Source organism: Mangifera indica, chromosome 1 (assembly GCF_011075055.1).
Source record: "Mangifera indica cultivar Alphonso chromosome 1, CATAS_Mindica_2.1, whole genome shotgun sequence".
Lineage (NCBI taxonomy): Eukaryota > Viridiplantae > Streptophyta > Magnoliopsida > Sapindales > Anacardiaceae > Mangifera > Mangifera indica.
In genome coordinates, this window is record NC_058137.1 from 5,141,974 (window position 1) to 5,165,778 (window position 23,805).

The following is a 23,805-nucleotide window of genomic DNA, read 5'->3' on the forward strand; positions in this document are numbered from 1 at the left end:
TTAGAAACTAATATTTTCACCTTCCCTAAAGTTTTTAAACTTTAAAAACTAACATTGTCACCCCCAAACCTAGGGTTTCCATATTTTTCAAAATACAGACGCCCCCCATAACTTTCAAAACTAGCATTTCACCCTCATTCTTCAACTTCATCTCCCGACGTCTTCTCCGGCGTCGTCACCGGCCTCCTTCTTCTCCTGGTGCGACGGCCGTGGTGCGACGAAGAGATCTTCATCTCCTCGTCGCACGGTGCGACGAAGAGACGGAGATCTCTTCGTCGCTCGTCGTCCAGATCTGGGAGATCGATTTCAAACTTCGCTCGTCATCCAGATCTGGGAGATCGCTCGACGAAGGTCTCTCTTCGTCGCTCGTCGCATCTGGAAGACGCGCTGATGAAGGACGACGCTGTCGCATCTGGAAGACGCGACGACGAAGGACGACGTCTGTTCTTCCAGATCTGGACAACGCTTCGTCGTCCAAATCTGGGCGACGAAGGGTCGTCCTTCGTCGTCCTTGTAGTCGGAGATGGGAGATCGGTCGAATGCGTCGGTCGTCGATGGTGGCCAGAGAAGGAGCAAACCCCAGGGGTGAAATCTAAAATTTTCAAACTTTGAGGATGGATTAGTTATTAGTTTTTAAAACCTGGAGGGGGGAAACAGTTAAATTTAAAAGTTTTAAGGTTTTAAATAGCAAATGACAATTTTACCCCTGTCCCTAACGAAAAAATTGGACGGTAGTTTGGTCACGGGTGGGAAAACTGGATTTTCATCTGCCGTGGGTGCCAATTTGAGAATGCATCAAAAGTTGGGTGGGAAATAGTTCTTCTCCCATCTCATTATTGCTCGTTGCATTTCCTCCTTTACATAATTTAATTTACTAATGGCATAGCTGGTACGAGTAAAGTCAAATTTGAATTTAGATCAAATTTAAGTTTTACTCAATTTTAAAAAATAAAGTATGAATTTAAGTTTGAATTTGATGATTTGAGCTCGATTCGCTTTGAAGGAAATTAAGTTTGAATTCGATTATAATATTGGATTGAGTTTGAGTTGAGTTTAGCTAACTCAATACTATAACTGAATCAAAATTGGTTAAAATGATATTATTTTAAATTGTATTAATCAAAATAATATTGTATTAGTTGATTTGAACCAATCTTTTCCCAACTCGTAAACCTAGTGAAACAAATATTTCTCAAACTCAAACTTGATAATGTAAAATTCTTGGGTTTGAGCTTAAGTTTGACTTAGGTGAACTCATTTCAGACTTGCTTGAATTCAATTGGCAAAAAACCTTAAATCAATTCGGTTTGAATGTATCCCTAACTAATGTTTGAATTATATTAAAATGATAAATTGTCATTTTAAAGTAAAAAAAAAAAGAATTGTGGCAATCTCACTATTGCTCATTGCATTCCCTCCTTTACATAATTTACTGATGGCATGGGTGGAGCCAAGATGAGTTAAGCCAAGTTTGAATTTGGATTAATTTAAGTTTTACCCGACTTAAAAAAATAAGGCATGAATCTAGACTTGAACTTGATAATTTGAGCTCAATTCGCTTTGAAGGGAATCAAGTTTGAATTTGACTATAATACTAAATTGAGTTTGAGCTGAGCTTAGCTAGCTCGATAGTATAACTAAGTCAAAATTGATTAAAATTATACCATTTTAAATTACATTAGTCAAAACAATGTTATAATAGTCTATCCAAACCAATCTTTTGTCAACTCGCAAACTTAGTTAATTGAATACTTCTTAAACTCGAACTTAATGATATAAAACTCTTGGGTTGGAGCTCAAGTTCGATTTAGGTGAGCTCATTTCAGACTTGTTTAAATTGAGTTGGCAAAGAAGCTCAAATCAACTCGGTTTGAATGTATCCCTAGCTAATGTCTAAATTATGTTAAAATGATAAGATGTCATTTTAAAGTTTAAATAAAAAAAAAAGGATAAGTTGTCACGTTCATCCTGTAGTACCTATAGGTGCATAACACAGTCAATTCTACTTTTTCATTTAAATTTAAGTTAGTTTTAATAGGTGGGAGTATGTGTAAATGTGGTTAAGTAAAAAGATTTAATAAATAAGTAGTTGAATAGCTGTTTATAAAGGTGAACGTCTATTTATAAAATGTTAGGTGGACAAATTTAATAACTTATCATGTCATAAATAATTTAAGTGATGAATGATTATTCCATTAAAACAAACGCTTGTTTTGACAATTATATGATTCAAAATTCTATAAAAGGGGTATATCCCACATGACATCTATATATTTTTCTAATTTTGAAAAATTCATAAATTGTGATAACCATATTCTCTATCGACTCCAAATGCCAAAAAAGTGACAAGCGATTTGGAAAAGGGATTTCAGTGACAAACTCGATTGCTAGACAATCAAATAAGTAGGAGTACTGTTATTTTTCATGAACTAGGGTGGAATGACGGGAGCTGTTATGTTGAATTAACATGTAAAACCTATGTTTTTTATTGACAATTAATAAGTTGAATTGGTTGACTGATGTGATATAAATGTAAGTTAGGCAACACGTAAAACCTACGTTTTCTATTGACAACTTTTAAGTTGTATAGTTGACAATGATGACTGATGTGATATAAGTGTAATTTAAGACCTAAAAATGTTTAAGGATATGCTCTGAATAATCTATGAATGTTGGTTAGAATTCGGACAAAAAAGACATAGTCAGTCTTTCTAGAGGCAACGAAACAACTGTTTCAAAGGTTATAATGGTCATTTTAAGAATAAACACAGTCGATTCTATCACATAAACTATTATCTGATATAGGGTTAGAATTAAGTCGAGTGAAACCTGAATTGAGACAAACTTGAGTTCAATTCAACTAATAAATAGACAAACCCAAAAAATTTACGTTCAAGCTCTAGCTCAAAGAGATTGCAACTTAGGGAGTTGTTCAAGCTCAGTTTGTCTTCGCTCATTACTATAGTTGAGTCAAAATCAATTAAAATGATATTATTTTGACGTATATCTTATTTAAAACAATATCATTTTAACAAATTTGAATCGAGTTTTTTTTTTTAAATTGCAAGTCAAACTAGCTGAACACCCATAAATTTGAACTTGATAATATAAAATTATTAGGCTCAAGTTCAAGTTGACAAAGACCAAACTCATTGCAGACTTGTTCATACCAAGCTAGAAAACATGGTCAATCTAGCTTAGTTCGAATTCAATCCCCTTTCCGGTATATTGATTTTCTTTTGATATAAAACTTTTTTTTTTTTTGTGTTTGAAATAATTATATATTTGCTTTGAATGTTTTTTAAAGTTTTAATCATGCATAAATGAACAAAAGGAGTAGGTTCACTTCTTGAAGGACAAAACTTTCGAAAAGGGTTTTACACGTCCAATTTTTTCTAAGGATATTCAATTAATTTTAAATTTTAAGTATATTTTTTAATTTTTCATTATCTTTCTTTTTTTTAATTTCTTCTTTTGACTAGAATTCCTACTCATCAAAAGATGTGAATAATGCATTTTAATTCGGGTTTTATTTTTTTTAAATCAAATTAAAATAAAAACTATTTGAAAAAAAAATCAATCAAATCTAACTATTTTGAACTTCAAACCAAATTATAAAATTATAGTTTAGTCCAATTTAAATTATTATTAGAGTCTGGAATTTATTTTCTTATAGTCAAAACCTTGTAATCAATAACATTATCATATTTTAGATTTCAGAAATTAATAAAACTGGTAAAATATTAAAATTTTTAGAAGAAGGTCTGAATAATTGTCTATTACTTACTAAACAAAATATTACTATTGTTGTAGATCCATACAATCTTTAATGCAAGTAATGACCTGCAATATGTGCATAAGAGTAATACCAATTATGAAAATGTTTAAAAGAGATGCTCATAGTGTTTAAAAGGGGTGCTCATACCTTCTATGGATAGGTAAAAGGTTTTCTTCTATATTTCTCCTCGTTCATCTTTAGACCATGGAAGTGAAACCACACCAATTACATTCACAAACACGTATTTAAAAAATGTTATGGTGTGGAAACCACCTAAGCCGTAAACTAAAATTTTTTTAATTTTAAAACTTAAATCGTATAATTTTATAAGCCAAACTAAACTGTGATTTTCAATCAATTTGATTCAGTTTTATAGTTTAAATCATTTCACATGCACTCCTATCACCACCACTAACAATATTTTTGTCCATGGCAACTATGTTCACATCCCAATCTAAAGGACCACTCGAGGTCCCAAAAAATTAGTTTGCTATTGTTAGTGAGGACACTGATGATCTTTGGTGGAGTATGCGTAGAGAAGACCTAAGAGAATTCTGAAATTTGTCTTGATAACTTTAAAGATTGAGACAATATTAAACATTGATTGATTGTAGTGGCAGGTGGTTTTGATGGTTGATGGGTAGATCAAAAAGGTGTAGAGTGTGTTGGTATTGGATTAAAAAATTTTTTGGTAATAAGAAACTCTTATCTTATCTGAGTCGAACTATCTTTTTCGTATTTAGTTAGAAGTTATTTTTTTAAACTAATTAAATTTGAATCAATCACACTAAATAAGAGAAAACCTTGAATCAATAAGTAACTCTTTCTGTTCTTTTGTAATCGGATTTGGAAAGATTATCAAAATCATTTACCACTATCAAGTACTCTCCCAAAGGTTTCCATTTTCAACCACTTTCATTTATTATTATAACTTGGCAAAATGCGGTAATCAAAGAAGTTCTTAATTAGTACTTATTAGATATGTAATTAACATTGCTGCAATTCTTTCTAGTGTTGTATTTCTGCCGGCAATAGTCTTTAGTTCTCTTGGAAAAAATAAGGCTATAGCACGTTAGAGTTCCAGGATGAGAGATGAGTGTCTTGAGAATATGTGCAAAAATATAGAATTTGGAAGATTATAAAGAGGGTATTTTGGAGATAAAATAAGAAAAAAAGGCATATAATGAGCTTAAATAAAAAAAAAAAAAGTTTCGTAATTTCTCTGATTTTGAGCATGCCTAAGAATCTAAAATTATTAGGTCTAAAAGTAAAAATGTGTATAAATCAATTCAAACCATAAAATCAAACTGAATCATTTAAAATTACGATTTATTTTGGTTCTATTTATAAAAATATTTGGTTTGAATTTATAAATTAAAAAAAAAAAGTTTACGGTTTAGGTGGTTTTCAAGCCAAACCCTAAACTATATATATATATATATATTTGACATACAATGTATTTTTCATATTTATTTTGTCTTTTTTTAAACATATTTATTGTATATATATTCATATATATTTGACATGTTTATTCAAATTTTAGAAAACTATTATTCAATTATTATTTATTAAATATGATATATTTAAAAGTAAATGATTTTAATTGATTCAAATTCATTCTAAACAGTATTTTTTTAAAAAAATTGGTTTGGTTTAAAACCTAAAATAATTTAGTTTGGTTTGAAAATTTTTTAAACCATTTTCAAATCAGATTGTGCAAACCCCTAACCAAGAGCCAAGGGCAACACAAAATCACCCACTATTAATAAACTACTAAAAATTCAAACCTTATAATAGGGAAAAACCAGAAAATGGCTTTTATTGTACAGGTACCACCTATGGCAAGGTCAATTAGTGGAGATATGAAAAATTATCAAAATTTAATTTGACATTTGGATTCATAAAGTTGTTTGAATTGGGGCTTAGGAACAAGAAGCCCTTTGAAAATGTTTGTCCAAAACTCGGCCCATCAGTTAAATTTGTGAAGACAACTGCATATTGAGTTTGAGACATTGTAAAAGCGACTAAGTTCTTATATTATATAATTTAAAACAGTTAGAAAATAAAATCTTACTATGTCTATTGATCAAGGGCTTATTCTTTCGCTTATATATACTGTTATGCTAAGATGGTACCATGAAGAGTGAGTCGAGACACTATCTCAAATTTTTTTAGGTTTTCTCTGGACTCAACACTTAAGTATTATTGTTATATTGAGGTGTATTATATATAAATAATAACGTATCATTATATGATTGTATAATTTTAAATTAAAAATTAAATAATATTTAGTTATATGATGATAAATAATTATTTATACATACGATTGTATCTATTGATTTGTGCATAAAATACTACTCTTATTACATAATTTGGTTGTCGTAGTTACTTTTGACTAAGTCTTGATGAAAACTAAAAAAAATATATATATAAATAATAAGACTATATATATACATTTTTTATATATAATTTAAATATATAGATGATGTATCATCATGTGATTAGATGGTTTTGAATTAAAGATAAAATAACACTCACTCATATGATGACATATCATTCATATCTAAATTATATATTAAAAATATATATACATAATATTACTTATATATAAATCTTGTGATGTTAATATAGCAATAAATCAATCTATATCATGTTAAACAAGCTGTATTTTGATACAGCTTTAGATTCATTCAAATAACTATTAAGTTTGGATCATTTTTTTGGTAACAAAAAAAATTTATTAGAGGCAAACCATCTTTTTAAAATTGAATTGATCATACTAAACAAGTGAAATTTCAAATTTAATGATTGATTCTATAAATATTATGCCAAATAAATTAAATGTTCGATTTTGATATATCATAATCCTCATTTTTAATGGTGTGCATAATTTAGTTTTAATCATAAAACTGAACTGAGTTAAACTATTTAAAAAATTATGATTTGGTTTAGTTTAAATTGTAAAATAATTTTGTTTGAGTTAAAAGTTTTGTAAAAACAATTTTCATTTTGAGTTATTGTTTGGACGATTTTCAAATTTAACAAACTGTAAACCGTGTTTTTTAAAAATTCATATATATAATTATATTTAATATAATTTTTTAATAAATAATTAGATGTATAACTTATTTTTTATATTTATTTTATATATTTATATTATAATCTAAAAAACTATAATTTTATTAAATAATTTATATTTATAAGATGAATGATTTTAATATATTTAAACGGTAATGTAAATCAAATTAAATTATATTTTTTAATATAATTTAAATTTTAAAATAATTTAACTTAATTAATTAATTTATTTTTCAGTTTTATTTTAAAATATTTTTAAACTGTCTTAAATCAGACTGTATACATCTGTACTCACTTAAAATTTTAACGTTAAATGTCACCAACAGCAGGAACCGCTCAGTCCAATAAATTAGATGGTAAGATTAGAATAGGGTAGGAAATATGTTGGCACACTAACACAATGAATGAGGAGTTGACAGTGGGTGAGTGAAGGAAAAGACAGGCGTATTGGGATGAAAACCCGTGAGTGACATTTTGGACTTTTAGGTTCATAATTTAAGGGCTGATTAGATTAAAGATGCGAGTGAGCGTAATTTATGGTCACTTTTTCAGTCTGAAGAGACATCACGCTTCTCTGGGTATGTCTAAATGGGGCTCTCCCACTCTCAGTGTCACCTCCGTAATTACATTTTCATTCTTCTTATTCTCACCCCTTGCCCCCCACGTGCTCCTTTTTATGCACGTGTTTTCCGTCTTTCTGTTCTCCACACAAATCTCTTCTTCCTTTACCCAACTAAAATTGCCAAACTGCTATATGATTACACTTTCACTTACGCATCAAAATTATGGGTGGTTTGTAAGTTTTCAAAAATGTAGTCCTTTATGTACTTTAAAACCGAAGGACGAATCTGTAATTAGCCCACAAGGGAACCTCAACCATGCCTTTGAGTTTCAACACTGTTCCGTTCTGTTCCGGGAAGTATGAAAACGGAGGAGAGAAAAAGTTATCGACAACTTTTCCTTTTCAATTGAATAAATATCAAGTAACATAATCCTAATATTGAGCAAAACTATATATATTTATTTTAAATATATAAACAAATAAATTAAATATTATTTTACATTTAATTTAAAATTATTTTACATTATGTAATGATCTATATTAAATAGATTTTTATGTGTATATTTAAAATAAAAACATATAATTTTATTATTCTATTGTCCTCCTTATTCTTAAAAGTATTATTTAATTATTTATTTAAATTAATATAATTATAATTAAGTAGAATGTCAGATTTTTTACTTAATTATTTATTTAAATTAATATAAAATTACAGTATTCTTTTTCAATTAATGTTATTTTATTACTATATAAAACAAATTTGAAAAGTAGTAATATACTTCACAATTATTCACTTTTTTGTAAAATATAAAAAATGTATTTTATATTTTTCTTGTAATGTCGTGTTTTATTAATGATTAAAAAAAAGAAAAAAAAAACCCAAAATAACAGTAAAATTGATATAGGCAGGAGAGGATAATGGAGAAATTCTAAAGTCAACTGTATCATGCTGCAACAACCAACACTACAATTTAATTCAAAACCTAGCTAGAAATCGGACGGCTTGTGACCAATCTTTGACTCAATCTCCAATCATGTTCTCATGTCTCATTGAACAAATTTACATGCTTGGCCCCACACTTGAAGAGAAGAGAAGAGAAGTGAAGGTCAATGTCGTCCCACCTCTTTATTTTACCTTCACATTATGGAACTGATTTATTCATATTTTGTAGCCCAGGCTAAAAATGTAAGATTAATAATTAAATAAAAAAGAAATAATATGTGGCTGGATCTGATTCGCACCTAAATGGACGGCAAAGCTAGAGTGACAGGTGACTGACCTAATTGACCATTCACTATTTCATAGCATTAGCCGAGGCTATCATTTTGACCAAGCCAGAGAAACAAAAACTGGTTGGTTTTCTCTTTATTAACAGAGCTGCTGTCTTCATTTTGTTTTTGCATACTTTTTTCATGGTGTTGTTGCAGTAATGGCTGTACAGCTCATGATGGGGTTCAGTAACGACGGTTTTGCTTCCAAAATGGTGGAAGAAACCGCAGTGAGAGAAGCAGCTTCTGGACTCGAGAGTGTTGAAAAGCTTATCAAATTATTGTCACAACAGAACCAGGATAATTTTGGTCACCAATCTTCTTCTTCTCCTAAACCAGCCATGGATTTCGATAAAGACTACAAAGCTGTTGCAGACGTCGCCGTTTCGAAGTTTAAGAGGGTGATCTCTCTTCTTGGTCGCACCAGAACTGGCCATGCTCGTTTTAGAAGGGCCCCTGTGGCTTCAGCTTCAGCTTCTCCTACTCAACTTAATCTAAACAACCAAGAGAGTAGCAAGAACCAAGGTGGTGTTGAATCTAAGGTTTATTATGCAACGCCGATCCAGCAATTTCCACCTTTCCCACCTCATCATCATCATCAACATGAATTCTCTTCCTTGGTTGTTCCAAAAAGCGGGGTTCTTGAGATGAAGGATTCCTCAACTACTATCAATTTCTCATATGCCTCTGCTGCGAATTCGTTTATGTCTTCCTTGACTGGTGATGGTGATAGCAAACAACATCCATCATCTTCCTCTGCTTTTCAGATTACTAATCTGTCTCAGGTTTCTTCAGCGGGGAAGCCACCTTTGTCTTCATCTTCTTTGAAGAGAAAGTGCAACTCTGAGAATAACATGGGTTCAGCTGGCAAGTGTGGTGGGTCTTCCGGTCGTTGCCATTGCTCCAAGAAGAGGTAACAACTAACTCTCCCACTTCTTTACAATACTATTTCCTTTTCCATAAATAAAGTTTTGTGTTTTAATCTTATAGTTTTGTTGTTAATCGTAACAGAAAGTTGAGATTGAAGAGAGTTGTGAGGGTTCCTGCAGTAAGCTTGAAATTATCTGATATTCCACCTGATGATTACTCCTGGAGAAAGTATGGACAAAAACCCATCAAGGGATCTCCCCATCCGAGGTATAATTTCCTCTTAAAGCTAGCTGACCCAGTTGATTTATCCTGTTATCTATAGTGCAATTCTTTGATTAACTAATTGAATTTGTGTTGGGTTAAATTTTACTTCAACAGAGGCTACTACAAGTGCAGCAGCGTCAGAGGTTGCCCAGCTCGTAAACATGTGGAAAGAGCAGTGGATGATCCATCAATGCTTGTAGTGACATATGAAGGCGAACACAACCACTCTCTCTCAGTTGCAGACGCTGCAAGTCTCATCCTGGAGTCGTCATAAAGCTCTAACGTGGTGAACACAGAACAATATTTCCAATTAAAACGCAGTTTTATATTTGATGTTAAAAAACTTTATTAGTTGAATGAATATTGAATAGTAGTGGGGGTAACAGTAGATTAGTAGGGTAGCATGAAGTGAAAGAAAACCCCATTTATTCGTCTCGAAGGAGATAAGTGGGTTTAGTTTGTCAAGTCTAGTGACTGTACTGTACAAATCTGATCGGAATCTGCTTGCTTCATCTACATATTTTGAGCACTGTAAACTATGATAATTAAAACAAAAAGCAAGGAAAGATGGTGGATTTGGTATTAAATTTCAATCTCAAAAGGAAGAAAGTGGGGTTCTAATTCTATTCTCTATCATCTTTTTCACTAATTTTTATTTGTTGCTTTATCTTTGGTTCTTGATTTGGATGCCTACTTCTCACCTTCTGTAACATCATTTTTCCTTTCTCTGAATTAAATACTATAAAAGAAAAAGTAAAGAAAACGACTCAGTCAATTAAGTAAAAAGAAGTGGACCAATATGTCGTATTTTGGACGGTTGACCAAGAAATGCAAGAGCTGGTTGGAAGTTGCCAGTTAGGACGGCTAATTTACTACGGTGGGTGTTGGTTAGTGATTGAGAGCTTTTTTTTTGTTTCTTTTTCCTTCTATGAACTTATGTTTGGTTTTGTTTGGATTCCGGCAAAAGACAGGGGTGGTGCCTTACTATTCTCTTGTGGGAGGTTAGGGTTTGAGAACAGATTTTTTATTATTAGTAAAATTCTAAATTATTTGATATAGTAATTATAAATTCAAAAAAAATAATAATTATCTATTTTAAAGTAAATATATATAATTTTATTAATTAAATATATATCTATTTATTCGTTGAAAATAGATTAGCATTGATTATTGTTACGGCAATTGTTTTTTTCTTTTTTCAAACGGGAAATTAAAAGGAAATGGCAAAGTCAAAATGGGTGGTTGGGGAATTGATAAGTTGAGGCCTTTTGGGGCCCTACAGTCCTTCTCAATTTTGTTTTGGTGTGCTTTACCATTGCTTAACGTCAACTTTGTCATGAGAGATGGTCCCTTAAATTTCTTATCATTCATGCAATTGTTGACAAGTAGAATGGCCACTATCTAAATCATTCACACATTTCTCTGCCTTCTCCATCAATCCCCCATCCATTTTCAAACCATTAAATCAATTATTTAGTGAAGCTTTTACTTCACTTAACGTGTCAAACCTTGTTGTAGCATACATAAAGGTCTTAAAATAATACTGTAGGCGTGGAAAATGGAACAACCCAACAAGCAAAAATGCAAGAGCAACCGGTTACTCTTGTATTTTAGTAATGATAAAAGTATATAATATAAGTATTTTGATTATCTTTAAATTTATGTTGACCCACCTGCAGTTTGCCAGGATGAAGTGATATAATAAATTTGTCCTTTATTTTGTTGGTATTCGGTGTTGGGTTACACAAGTTTGAACAAGTTCCCGACTGAGTGAGTTTGCTCCAGTCTGGAAGATGTTGATATTTCATACGTCAATGGGATAAAGAGAATCTTTATTCACACATCTAAAAATGCAGATTTTTGGAAAAATTAAAACGTATGTATAATTTTAGTAGCATGATTCTCCCAAATTCTAAGATGTCACAAAAGAGAGTAATGTTATGTCAGTCTATCTATGCTTACATAGAAAGCTGGTATTCTATCAATTTCTTGTCAGGTTTGGTATTTGCATTACTGTATGTTTTAACGGCTTAGAATTTTTTTTATTTTAATAATATATTAAAATCAAATTATTTATTTATCTAATTTAATAATTATAAAAGTATTTATTAAATTTAAAATTTATTTTATTTGATATAATTGATTCAATTTTAAATATAATGATCAGATTTGGATAAAATTTTTTGTTATAAAAAAGTTTTTTCTACAGTTAAACAATAAATTTCTTCAAGTGTCTTTAGTACACACCCTAGAAAGTTGTCTCCACAAAGTAGCATTTGATCAATTTGTTTGTGTGTATCTTGTGAAACTAGGGGTGGATTTAGGCCGAACCGAGCCCAAACACCTTTTAACTATAGTTTGACTCACATTCAAAAACGAGTTAAATCTTTCGACTGTAATTCAATTTGAATTTTAATCAAACGAATTTAAACTGAGCTAAATTCAACCGAATCAATTTTCGAGATCGAGCTGACTCGAATTATATCCAAACCGTATTGAAAATTGTATCTTTACGTCCAATTAAAACATTCCAAAAATGACCTCCCTATTTAAAGGATAATAAAACAAAAATGAAATTTAGAGAATATGAAAATGTGAAAAGCATGTTTGAAGATAATTTGATAGAGTTCTTACTATGATAACAATTGAGTCCCTAGAGCAAGGGTATCTACACAAAAAACTACATCAGGCTATTCTTCAAATGAGCTAAATTCAAACTAGATCGAGTCAAACACCCTTTGGCTCAAATTCAGCTTTAATTAAAAAACAAATCAAATCTTTTGGTTTTAGTTTGATTCGAATTTTAATCAAACGAATTTGAGTCGAGCTCAATCGACTTTCGAGACTAAGCCGGCTTGAATCATATCCAGGTCTATGTGAAACCAATCCGAAAACAAGGTATAAATTGCCCTGATTGTGAAATAGTTGATAGCCATAAACGAAGCCTAACTTGTTTTGGCCAAAAAATGCAGGCTTCATTTACGATTAACCGAGCGTTATCACGAGAAGTTTTCCAGTGTTCTTTTTAAAGAAATATTCTGAAATGAAATGGTTGTTCTGTTAATTTTGGACAATTTTACTGGGAGAGATTTTCTAGATTATTTTTCTTTAAAAAATAATTATCCAAAACTAATTATTTTATAACAACTCTTTCACATTTTGGAAAACTTTTAATAATGTGTTAGGAAAATTATTCTTTTTTTTTTAATTACTGTTGACTGTGTGGACTAATTCTTTGGTTGTATTTCTTCGAAAAAAGTTAGGCATCTGCATAAAAATGTAGGTGTTATTAGACATGTGAATACTAATAGGAAAGGTTCTAAACATGTGGGTAGTAGCCATAGGGATAGGGTAGGGGCATAAAAAGTCAGAGGTACATTGCGTGCCTTATGGTAACAAGAACCTTGGTGGTGGATGCAATATCAGGGAATCATATCCTCGAGTATGCGCTTACAAGGTGGACACAAGAATATATATGGGGATGCTGTGATTCATGTGTTTTGTCATAGAAGGCATGTGGGTGGTGCATATAATTAGGAGTAGATTCAGATTTAGTTAAATTTATATTTTTTTTATTTAAATTTGATTCAAATAAAAAATAATTCGATTTAAATTTATTAAATTCAACCTTAAAAATTAAGTGAATTCAAGCATTTTTAATTCTGGTTTGACAAAATTTGAATTAAAAAATATTCAAATATAGTCTAGATTATATTCACCCATAGTCAGTCCGTTGCTTGTCTTCAAACTCTATGGTCCACTCATAGAAAATATATTTAAAAAATTAAAACCCACCTCACTATTTTCTCATTCCTAAAATTTGCATGGCCCAAACTCTGACCCGAGTTCTCCATTCAATCCCGCCACAAGACAGCGACTACTTCCTCGGCTGCAGCCACGACCAACAACAAGAGTAAGAATCTATTTGTCTGACTCCTCGTTGTTTATCTTGGGGTTAACCAGTCGGTGACTCAACGGTGAGGCCTGTATAGAGAGTGCATGGGCCCATTGGCAAAAACTAGGCCGACCCAAGTTTGTCGTTGCAACGATGGTTGACAATTCAGAGCTCCCGTTCCGGATGCTTTGTAGAAAGAACGGTGCTGAGGCTGCATATACACCCATGCTGCATTCACGAATTTTTACTGAGACTCAAAAAAGTATATAAATCAAGAATTTGCCACCTGTAAGGTAGATTTTTTGAAGTTTCAAATGCTGCATAGTTGTGATGAAGCTGTTTCAGGAAGGATTCGTTATTAATTTATGCCTAATAATTTTAAGCTTTTTGAGTTGAGATATCCGAAGTTTAAACTAGCTAGTCACTTGAGAATTCTGTATTTTCTTATCTATATTTCTTGAGAATTGGAGGGTGGTCTTCTTTTTGGGGTTTCTAAATATTGCAAGTTATTGCAGGAGGATCGCCCATTGTTTGTTCACTTTTGTGCCGATGATCCAGTCACATTATTAGATGCTGCGCGGAGAGTGGAACCTTTCCGTGATTATGTTGACATCAATTTAGAGTAATATATTTTCTCCCCCGGTTTATTTAACTTTTCCAGTCTGATTGATTTTATTAAATTAAAACAATAACGAAGAATCTTCAATAAAAAGTATACGTGAAGATGATGTAGTTGAACAGAAACAGGGTGAAATCTGCCCTTTTAATCCAGGTCTTATTGCAAGCAGAAACAGATACCATGGCCTAATATCTGAGCCAACAATGGTGTTGAGAGATTCAAAGCTCTAAATTCAGCTGCTACATGACGAAGTTTGTTGAGAGTTTGTTTACTAAATGCTCTCCATAAACAGCTCTTCCAAACTTTCTAGTTCCACCAGTTTTCTGTACTCAAAAATCCAAGGGCTCCACCGGCTTATCATAGTTTGTCTGTAAAGTAAACAAAAACATGGGTAAATTGCCATTGAAATTCTGGTGACAAACTTAAGAAGTAAATGAAAAAAATATATTAATTAGCTAACCTCGTAAAAGTAAATTACGGAGACGCGATATTTTGGAGAATTGTTGATTACTCGATGTAGAGTTGCCTCGTACAAACCATTAGAAAAAATCTTCAGTTTCACCAGTCATATGAGTTATCTGAGTGATTTACTTTGAGCATGTCACCAGTGTTGCAGACAAATGATCCAGCTATTGGAGGAGCTGCAATCCATTCCCCAGACAGGTTTCTCGCCTTCAACAAGCCATCCAAATGACGTTCACACGATTTATTGTGAAGCTAAAGCCGACTCAGACAATCTATAGAGCTACATATACTAAATAATAATAAACAGTGCTATCGTATGAACTTTAGAATATACAAATAATATGTTATCATATGATTATATATTATTTTATTTTTAATTCAAAATCATATGATAATATATATAAAATATATATTTATTTATATTCTAACAAATGGATATACGTTGCAATTAATTTCGCTGAGATGATCCAAAAGATGGGACTGTGCCTGAAGCGCAGTCACGTGATCATCTTGATTTATCAATGTCAGCAAACCTGTTATGCATGCAGTAGATGTAAGCACGATTATTACTGACGTTAATACAGTATTTATGATTAGATTTTAAATGCCATTTATACATGTGAAGTTTATGTATAATCTTTACCGTAGTCGGTATGAGCTCCACTGAATTTGAGGGCCCGAATATATAGTTAAGAAGAAACATCAACAACAAAAACAAAAACAAAAAAAAGCAAAACAGTAATAAAGGGATTATATTTTAGCATAGACGACCCAGTTATTTTAATTAAAAGTAAGACAAAAAGCATAGAAATGGTTGCGTGTTTTCAATAATACCATCCAATTTCATTTTCGGGTGATTTGTTGGACATGCGGTCCGGCAAAACTGCTCCTGGGTAACCAATAATCCGACATGCCCAAAATGCATCTCCTGCTCTATCACCTTCAAATTCATACGGTGACCCACCCAGCGCCAAAGCAATTCCTCCCAAAATATTCTTAGAAAGTTCTGACACCATCAATAAACCAAAATGTGCAGAAAGATTTTCAGTATATAAAGGTTATTTGAAATTAGATTTAAATCAAGAAGACACAAGCAGATTAATATAATTCCACATGCCAGTGCAAAGGCTGATATACTCTTCCATCAACGCTTTAAAGTTTCGAGGCCGAAGTGGCCTGCCAAAAACATTTTCTTAGTTAATCACATTTGTCATGTTGACAATAACTTATAATTTTTAGAAAAAAACTAATTTATTTCCTCTTTCCATTTGTTACATCCTTCCATCGGTTTGCCAAAAGCCCCGTACATCCCTTCTTTTATTTCTTTGAACCACTATTACTCAAACCAGGACAAAATGGCAAACTAAAAACTTATAGGATATGTTATACTTCAATTGTTAGTCATAAAAATTAAAGGAATTAAGAAACACCTACATCGATGGCTTCATGCAACTCGGGAATGCCTTCCAGGGTGAGACTTTGTTTCATTCTCTGATATCCCTTGAAGTCCAATTATAATTATTATTCCTTGATATTAATTTATATACATATATGTATGTATGCATGTGCTCTCCTAATTAATTAACAAACCTGTAGCCATCTTCTGGAGTCATCTTGATCTTGATTTTTTCCTCGTATGGAAGGTTAAAGAATTCGTGCGAAATGCTTTTGACCTCTTTCATGATGGACTCAGGAATACCATGGCCTTTCTGGTCAAATAATAAACAACACAACATGTTATGTTAAGTATTAAGTAATACTATTGACACATGTTGTGTATTAAGTTAATGAGGATTCCAAATGCCCTCAACCAGTGAATTCACAACCGAAACCATAGATATTTCCCTTTCAAAGCAATCATATTAAGCATGTTCAATCAAACTTATAATACACGAATCTGATTTAAACAAGCATTGAAACTTTTACCACATAGAAGAATCCAACCCCTCTACAAGCTTGATCCAATTGTTTAACAACTTGAGACACGTGAGGGTCTTCACCCATGTTTGGATCGTCACACTTGGCCAACAGTTAACTCACATCTACATCACACAATACTAGTCATAATAAGTCAATCACAGAAACTATTAATTACACAAAGCTTTGCATCTTTCTTCTAAGTTTTAACCACCAATAAATCACTTAGAAGAGAAAACCAAGTTTTGGAGTATTCAACCGTCAACTCTGAGGAACAGAAACTACATATAGTTTTATACCGATAACTGGGATGGATTTGAAGTCGGTGGCCATGACGTCGTTGCTGTTATAGTGTTGAATGATTAGCTCTTCTTCTATGTCTATCTTCTTCAGCTGGTGACTATTATATAGATGAATTATTTATGTAGCCAAAAAGAGTCAAGCTCCAGCTCGCTTGTGAAGAGCGAAGTTCTTCGACATTCGATTAGTTTCAAAATCACGTGATTTTCTTTTTTCAATTTTCCTCGTGCAGAGTTCGTTAGATTTAATCCAATTCAGGACATAAATTTGTTTAGGAGTTGCAAATAATTTGTCGTATGTCATGTGGATAAGTTTGGCTTCCAGTAATAGGTGGGGTTAAAGAAGAAGAGTCTGTTTTAGACTGGCACATTCTATGCTTCCCTGGTTTGAAAAATTCATGTACTCAAGCAAAAAAGTGTTTGACAGGTCGTATAATTTGAGGACAACCCAAACCTCCAGTATGCTAAAATATTTAAGAGAGAATTTTATAACTTCATGAATTGAGAGTGAGCAATTTACCGAAAAATATTAACTTCTATGATTCAATTTACAAAATCTCAAAGTACATAAAATCAAAACAACTTCTCTTTAAGAGATTTACATGGTCCCTAAAATCTTCCTTGTCCCTAGGAATATTTCTGGAAACCGAAGGCGATGTTCTTGAGAATCTTTCCATGTTGCATCTTGTGGAAAGAGACCTTGTCAATGAACCAGAACCTCCTTTCTATCTCTTCTTGTTCTTTTCTCTAAAATTGCTTGAGGAATAGGAGGTATAAAGTGAGTATAATCACGAGTTATGGGCAAATGCTCTTGTACCTCTACACTAATTCCAACCTTCTTCTTGAGCCAAGACACATGGAATACCAGATGTAGCTTAGAATGTTTTGGAAGCTTTAGCCTTTAACTTGTAGGCCGCTGGACCAATTTTTATTGTAGTCCCAAATGGTCCATAGTACCTCGTTGATAGCTTGAGATTTCTTCGAAGTACTAAAGACACCTTCTTATACGGTTGAAACTTGAGATAAACATGGTCTCCAACTTCAAATTTCTTTTCATTTCTTCGAACATCATAGAATTTCTTCATGCCTGGCTGGGCTAAACTTATATAGCTGGGTTTGTAAGCCCTTGATAATCAGGTCCCTACTTTGCAACGCTTAGTATACTGCACCTACCTTAGAGGTACCTGGAATGTACAGTAAAAATGTGGACACTCACTATCCTACAAAATCTCAAGTAAGTAATATTAAAACAATTGAAAAACTAAAATATCTCGTATTCATTTAAAAAGATGAAGAATTTCATCGATGAGCTCTTAGAAGGAAAGATGAGACGAGAGAGACTACTATCAGAGAGAGAAATCACTGAAGAAAAGAAAAGAAAAGAAAGAAAAGAAAATTTTAATTTATTTTTAATATTACAGATAAAATAATGATTTTATCCTTAAAACTAATAAACTTAATAATTTATAGTTAATTAAAAATTAAAAGCAGTAATCTCAAACTATCCTTTGGTGTTTCAAGTGATTATTTATTACGTCCCTATTGAGTAAATAACTTGACAAGATGTGCAGAGAGTATTTGTAACAGACAGAAATTTGGGTTGTCGAAACCCCTTATGGGAAGCTAGGACTTCAGAGAGGCATTGTCCTTTACCGTGACCATCCTCCATTTCTAGTTTCCCACTCACGTCTTGGTTCCCGTAACTTTAGGATTTTTCAGCTTTGGATTACTAACCGCCACATGATTTCATGTTCACTTGCCCCACTTCTTTACTTAACTCAACTACATCTCTTAATTTTCCTGCAACACTGTTTTGTTTTTTACCCTTTACAATGAATCAGTGTATTCAGAGGACTAATTTACAACACAAAATCGTGTGGTGGTTGTGAGTGACGACATTTTACTCTATTTTTGGTTTTGATTGTTTACTCGAAATATTGTCCTCCTCTTAGGAGGTTCAAAGGAACTTTCAAGTCTTGACTCAAGTAATGAAATTCAATTCTATACATGGCTAAGGATGCGGTTTTGTACTTTGATACAATGAGTTCAACCCATAAACTAAGATAATCTTTGATAGTTAACTATCAATTCTTGTAACAAGTTGACTAAGGTGCTTGATTCTTCTGTGCGAATGAGTTCGAAATGAGATTTTGTACCCAATTTTTTGTAACTGGTTGATGCAAAATGAGATATAGAATAGTAAACTTCTAAATCTTTGAGCAACAATGACGTTTGGCCTTAAGAATAAAGAATTTTATAAAGATCCATGCAAGACATGCAAATTTTTACCATCTATTTAGTTGTTGAATTGACATTACGATTGATTTGATCTGTTTTGACTTATTTTACTCTATCAACAAAAAAATAATTTGGAAAATATGGCACCTATAATTTTTTTTAATTTAAATAATTGTGGATAATATGAAAGCTCTTAAGATAATTGTAATTAGTAGATAATCAATGTTAATAATCATATTTTGTATATTTTGTTTTTACTAAATTAATTGATAATCAAATTTTCGTTATTATAATATCTTTTACCCTAGACTTTATATTGCATACTTCTAATTTATTGACAAAAAATCACACCATCACTTTTGTAAAATTATACCTTTAATTTTGCATACTTATCCTCGTTGGTTGATTTTACGATTAACAGTATCCAAACAAAATTGCATTTATATTAAAAATATGTATCAACAATTTTTTACGAAGAAAATTATGTGTACAAATAAATTATATAATTTATTTATATAAATTGAGATTATAACTTGTGATTAGGCCTAATCAGATTTATTTGTAAATATATTATTATTATTCAATTTTTATTACGTGAAGTTCATTGCATAGCATGTGCCCTTGGATGTTAAAAAGTCAATTAAGAAAATTAAATAAATAAAGGAGAAGAGGAACCAAGTCCTCATTGCACGATTTCTTTTTTGTAAAAAGAGAGCTTCATTCAATATCATAAAATACATGATAAAAAGGCATTCTTCATCACTCCGAAATTTGGCATTTGTACTCTAGCATTTTCCTTTGGTAGGGTGAGATTAAATTCATTTCTAATGTGAATTTAACAAGTTAATTTTACTTTCGCACATTTCTATGATTAATTAGACAGGCCAAAAGACTAATTTCTTTTGGTGCAATTCCAAATTTATATCCATTATTTTTCAAAAACCTAAATATCTCCGTTTTTGATAAAACTCACGGTTAGAATTTAGGATTAAAATGTTATTTAGCTATAAATATTAAAAAACTAACTAAAATTTTATTATATTTCTCTCTTTAAATTTAAAAATTTAATAATTTCTCTCTATCCAAAGTTTGAAAAATAATAATTTCTCTTTTAGAGCTTTTGATCGTCACCATTTCCGATGGACGGAGATGGCAACAATTGTCTCCAAACCTTTGAGTAAAAAAATTGTTAGATTTTTAAATTTTGAAGAAAAATATAATAAATTTTTAATCTTAACTCTAATAGTAAATTTTAACAAAATAATTAATATTTAAATTTTTAAAAATTAATAAATATAAATTTAAGATTTCACCTCCCCTTGGGTGTGGCCTTAATTAGACAAAGCACAAAGTTAGCTGTATTTCGTGTAATGTAACCATTGATGCCAATTATGTTGTAATCCTGTCAAATTGGCTTTTCATTAACAGTAAGAGCAATCCCATTTGACCATTTGATTTATCCATGAGGACCAAAAAAATAAAATGGTGAAATCGGACCTTTTAATAAGGATTAATTTGTACCAAAAGCTGTAGCAATCGCATCATAATTGTAACTTTTAAATGTCGAAATTCAATGATTACCAGTTGGATTTGCCACAAAAAAGAATTATTTTTTACATCCCCACCAGAGCAGAAAAGGTCTAAAAATTTCACATAAAATGATAAATAACCAGATTTTACCTCTTTATACCATTGCCCTTTTTATGATAAAGACTTGACGATTTTCCAAATGACTAGAAGGATGAAGCTCTTGAAGATGCTGCATTACTATTGCGGCAGAACTCAAAACTATTTTCATCCATCTTCTCCACCACAAAATGAGCAAGTGTGTCGTAATGTTCCACCAAGTTTTCTCTGCACAAGAACTCATCACCGCACATTCTCTCCACCTTCCTGTAATAATCATGAACAAAAACATGTGTTTTAGGGTTCCCACTCTTCTTGCTCCTAGCAAGTACTCCAGCCGTGAAGATTGGAGACATCCTCCCTGGACCATCTGGTCCGTCTCCTCGGGGTCCATCGATCAATATCACATCCCAATCAACCTCATACACATGGTTAGGCAAATCATTTAGACCCAGCTTGCACTCTGAGAACAACAGATTTTGCACTGGCCTGCATTCATTTCGTACCTGTTCCTTCACTGATGCAATGAGTTCTTTTGTTTCGCTTATTTTTGTGGTGTATTGCACATCGAAAACATCAATCTCAGGATGTAGCTCTTCGAAGTATGCGGCATAGTAGCGGTTCTCATCGATGAAAACTGTGCGGCCGTTGTGGTTTAGCGCTTTCCACAGAAGGGTTTCTTGAGTGAGACCGAAAACGAGAAAGTTACAAGGAGATGAGCACTTGCGGAGGGCATCAGAGATTGGTTTGAGCTCAGCGTGTGTCATGGGGAAAGAATCGTTTGATCTCGATGCATAATGGATGAGAGTGTTGATGACAGTTGTTGGTAATGGTGAATTGCCGAAAGTAGAAGAAACTAAAGAACTTTTGGCGGCCATGGGGGTTGCAGTGGTAGCTGTTTTATTAGGCAAGGACTCTCTTGTGTAAATAAGAGTGAGAAGAAAAGCTATAGTGAAGAATGATACAAAAGCAAGCAGCCATAGACGATTACTTGTCCCTTGTTTTTGAATGTAAGGGTGGAGGAGAATCAATTTTGTGTTGCTGTTACTGTTCTTCATATTTTTCCCCGAGAAAATCAGTTTCTTCTCTGGATTTTGAACCCTGATGGGATTGAGAAAGAGCGTTTGATTTTAAAGAAAGGAATTGCTCTAGGCAAATAGAGATGGTTGAAGAAATATGGATTAGCAGAAGTTGAAGGTGACATTACAATAACCTGATCAATTATTAATCTAGAAACCGAAATAGTAGCATATGAAACTCAATTAAATAATTTTTTTTATTTTAAAATTACTTGTTTGTTTGAATGCTATCCCTATTGGGCAGTTTAGGTTAATTTACTGAAAAGTATTGAGGATTAGGAGGAGAAAACAAGGTGGTTGGGCTGGAGCTGGTGAAAGCAGGAGTAGCTGGTGCAGTTGCAGCGACCTAATAACTAATTACAAGCCGAAAGTCGCTTTTCCTTCTTCCATCCAGGTTTATTTTTCACGTAACAAATTAAAATAGACAGCATTTCTTAAATAATTAGTTTCCATTGAAGGGGACAATCTACCTGCAAAGGACTTCATACTTTCAAACTTTGATTTGATTGTATAAGAAATTAATCGATCGTATCAGGTCAAATCCTTAGTTTATGTCGGAAATTTGAGAGGGAGTTGGTGGAGTATAAGAAAATGATTAGGCTTTGTGGCATATAACAGTGATATTTGCTTTCACTTTTATAATACAAAAAAAAAAAAAAGAAACTCTTAAAATCAGCAGTCTACAAACAGTGAAAATTTCTTAGAGAAATTATATAAAAGTAGTGTTAATGTCAAATGAGAGTAAAAGTAGTGTGAAATTATGAGTTCAAATTTTTATCATATTTGTAAAATTTTGTTTTATTTGGAATAATAATTATAAGTCTGATCACTGTGTTTTAAGTTTATCTATTTAATAAATACTAACGGATCCCTAATTTAAAAAAAAAAAGTGAAAGTATGGTGTCTACAATAATCCTATTTCGATTTTAATTATTCTCGTTACTTTACTTAGGGACACCCATCCCCACTCAAATTATTAAGTGTGAATCTTACAATATTAATTTTATGAGCAATATTATGTGTAATTACTTAAATATATAAATAAATACATACTTATGTGTATCATTATGTGATTGAGTGTTATTTTATCTTTAATTCAAAATCACTCAATCACATAATGACACACATAAAATATATATTCATTTATGTACTCAAAGTAGATACGTATAATTTTATTGTATTTCAATAAAACTATGTATATAAATTTTTTATACATAAATATGTACATACATGAATGTGTCATAATATGATTGAATGATTTTAAATTAATGATTTAGTAACACTTAATCATATAATAACATATTCATATATATACATATTTACGTATAAAAAATATATACAGATAATATTACTATTATTTTTGTGAATTAAGAGGTGTCTTTCTCTGTGTTATTTAACTTGATTTACATAATTAAGCAATACACGTTAGCAGCTAGAGAAGAAGTGAAGCGGGTTTTGAAAAGAGTCCACACAGGCTTTCTACGCGCACTCAATTAATTAAGTTTTCATTAGACACCTACCAACCTAGTTTGTCTAATTAAAATACCACAAATAATTGGGAAATATGGTTTAATTTTGAACTAATTAGAAATTTAATCACCGTGTGGTGTTTAATTATTTTTTTTAAACTTCTTAGACTATGATTCATTGTTGATCCGTAACTTCCTAGCCATGAATTCATATTTAAAAGACATAAAACATTATTATTTTTCAAGTATATACGCCGTATGTACTGCAAGAAGGTAATAAAAATTCATGATAGTTTTAGATATTATTTCAATATCCTAGCTCTTGAAACGAAGAGCTTAATTGGCAGAAATCTTACGTGATGGGTCTACATAGAATT

General features: G+C 31.7%; 2 protein-coding genes, 1 long non-coding RNA gene and 1 pseudogene across 3 annotated transcripts; 2 read left to right on the top strand and 2 right to left on the bottom strand.

Moving 5' to 3' along the window:
• The first annotated feature begins 8,733 nt into the window (after nt 1-8,733).
• Nucleotides 8,734-10,447, top strand: LOC123194601 (probable WRKY transcription factor 15). The gene is made up of 3 exons (XM_044607888.1): nt 8,734-9,600; nt 9,699-9,824; nt 9,936-10,447. Exons 1-3 carry the CDS (start codon nt 8,849-8,851, stop codon nt 10,093-10,095), a joined length of 1,038 nt encoding a protein of 345 aa, XP_044463823.1. The 5' UTR covers nt 8,734-8,848; the 3' UTR covers nt 10,096-10,447.
• Nucleotides 10,448-13,589: 3,142 nt separating this feature from the next.
• Nucleotides 13,590-14,421, top strand: LOC123193739. Its single transcript, XR_006497127.1, has 2 exons — nt 13,590-14,009; nt 14,232-14,421. It is a non-coding gene; the product is annotated as an uncharacterized LOC123193739 (long non-coding RNA).
• Nucleotides 14,422-14,460: 39 nt separating this feature from the next.
• Nucleotides 14,461-17,205, bottom strand: LOC123193729 (annotated as a pseudogene).
• A 3,596-nt stretch (nt 17,206-20,801) lies between these two features.
• Nucleotides 20,802-22,073, bottom strand: LOC123216062 (protein IRX15-LIKE-like). Its single transcript, XM_044636419.1, has one exon. It carries the CDS (start codon nt 21,936-21,938, stop codon nt 20,988-20,990), a length of 951 nt encoding a protein of 316 aa, XP_044492354.1. The 5' UTR covers nt 21,939-22,073; the 3' UTR covers nt 20,802-20,987.
• Between the last annotated feature and the right edge of the window lie 1,732 nt (nt 22,074-23,805).

What these genes read in the sequence shown, in the direction of transcription:
- LOC123194601 (XM_044607888.1), top strand. Translation starts at nt 8,849, where the DNA reads ATGGCTGTACAGCTCATGATGGGGTTCAGTAACGACGGTTTTGCTTCC. An exon ending in TGCCATTGCTCCAAGAAGAG is followed by an intron (nt 9,601 to 9,698) that starts GTAACAACTAAC and finishes TAATCGTAACAG; the next exon opens with AAAGTTGAGATTGAAGAGAG. An exon ending in AAGGGATCTCCCCATCCGAG is followed by an intron (nt 9,825 to 9,935) that starts GTATAATTTCCT and finishes TTACTTCAACAG; the next exon opens with AGGCTACTACAAGTGCAGCA.
- LOC123216062 (XM_044636419.1), bottom strand. Translation starts at nt 21,938, where the DNA reads ATGAAGAACAGTAACAGCAACACAAAATTGATTCTCCTCCACCCTTAC.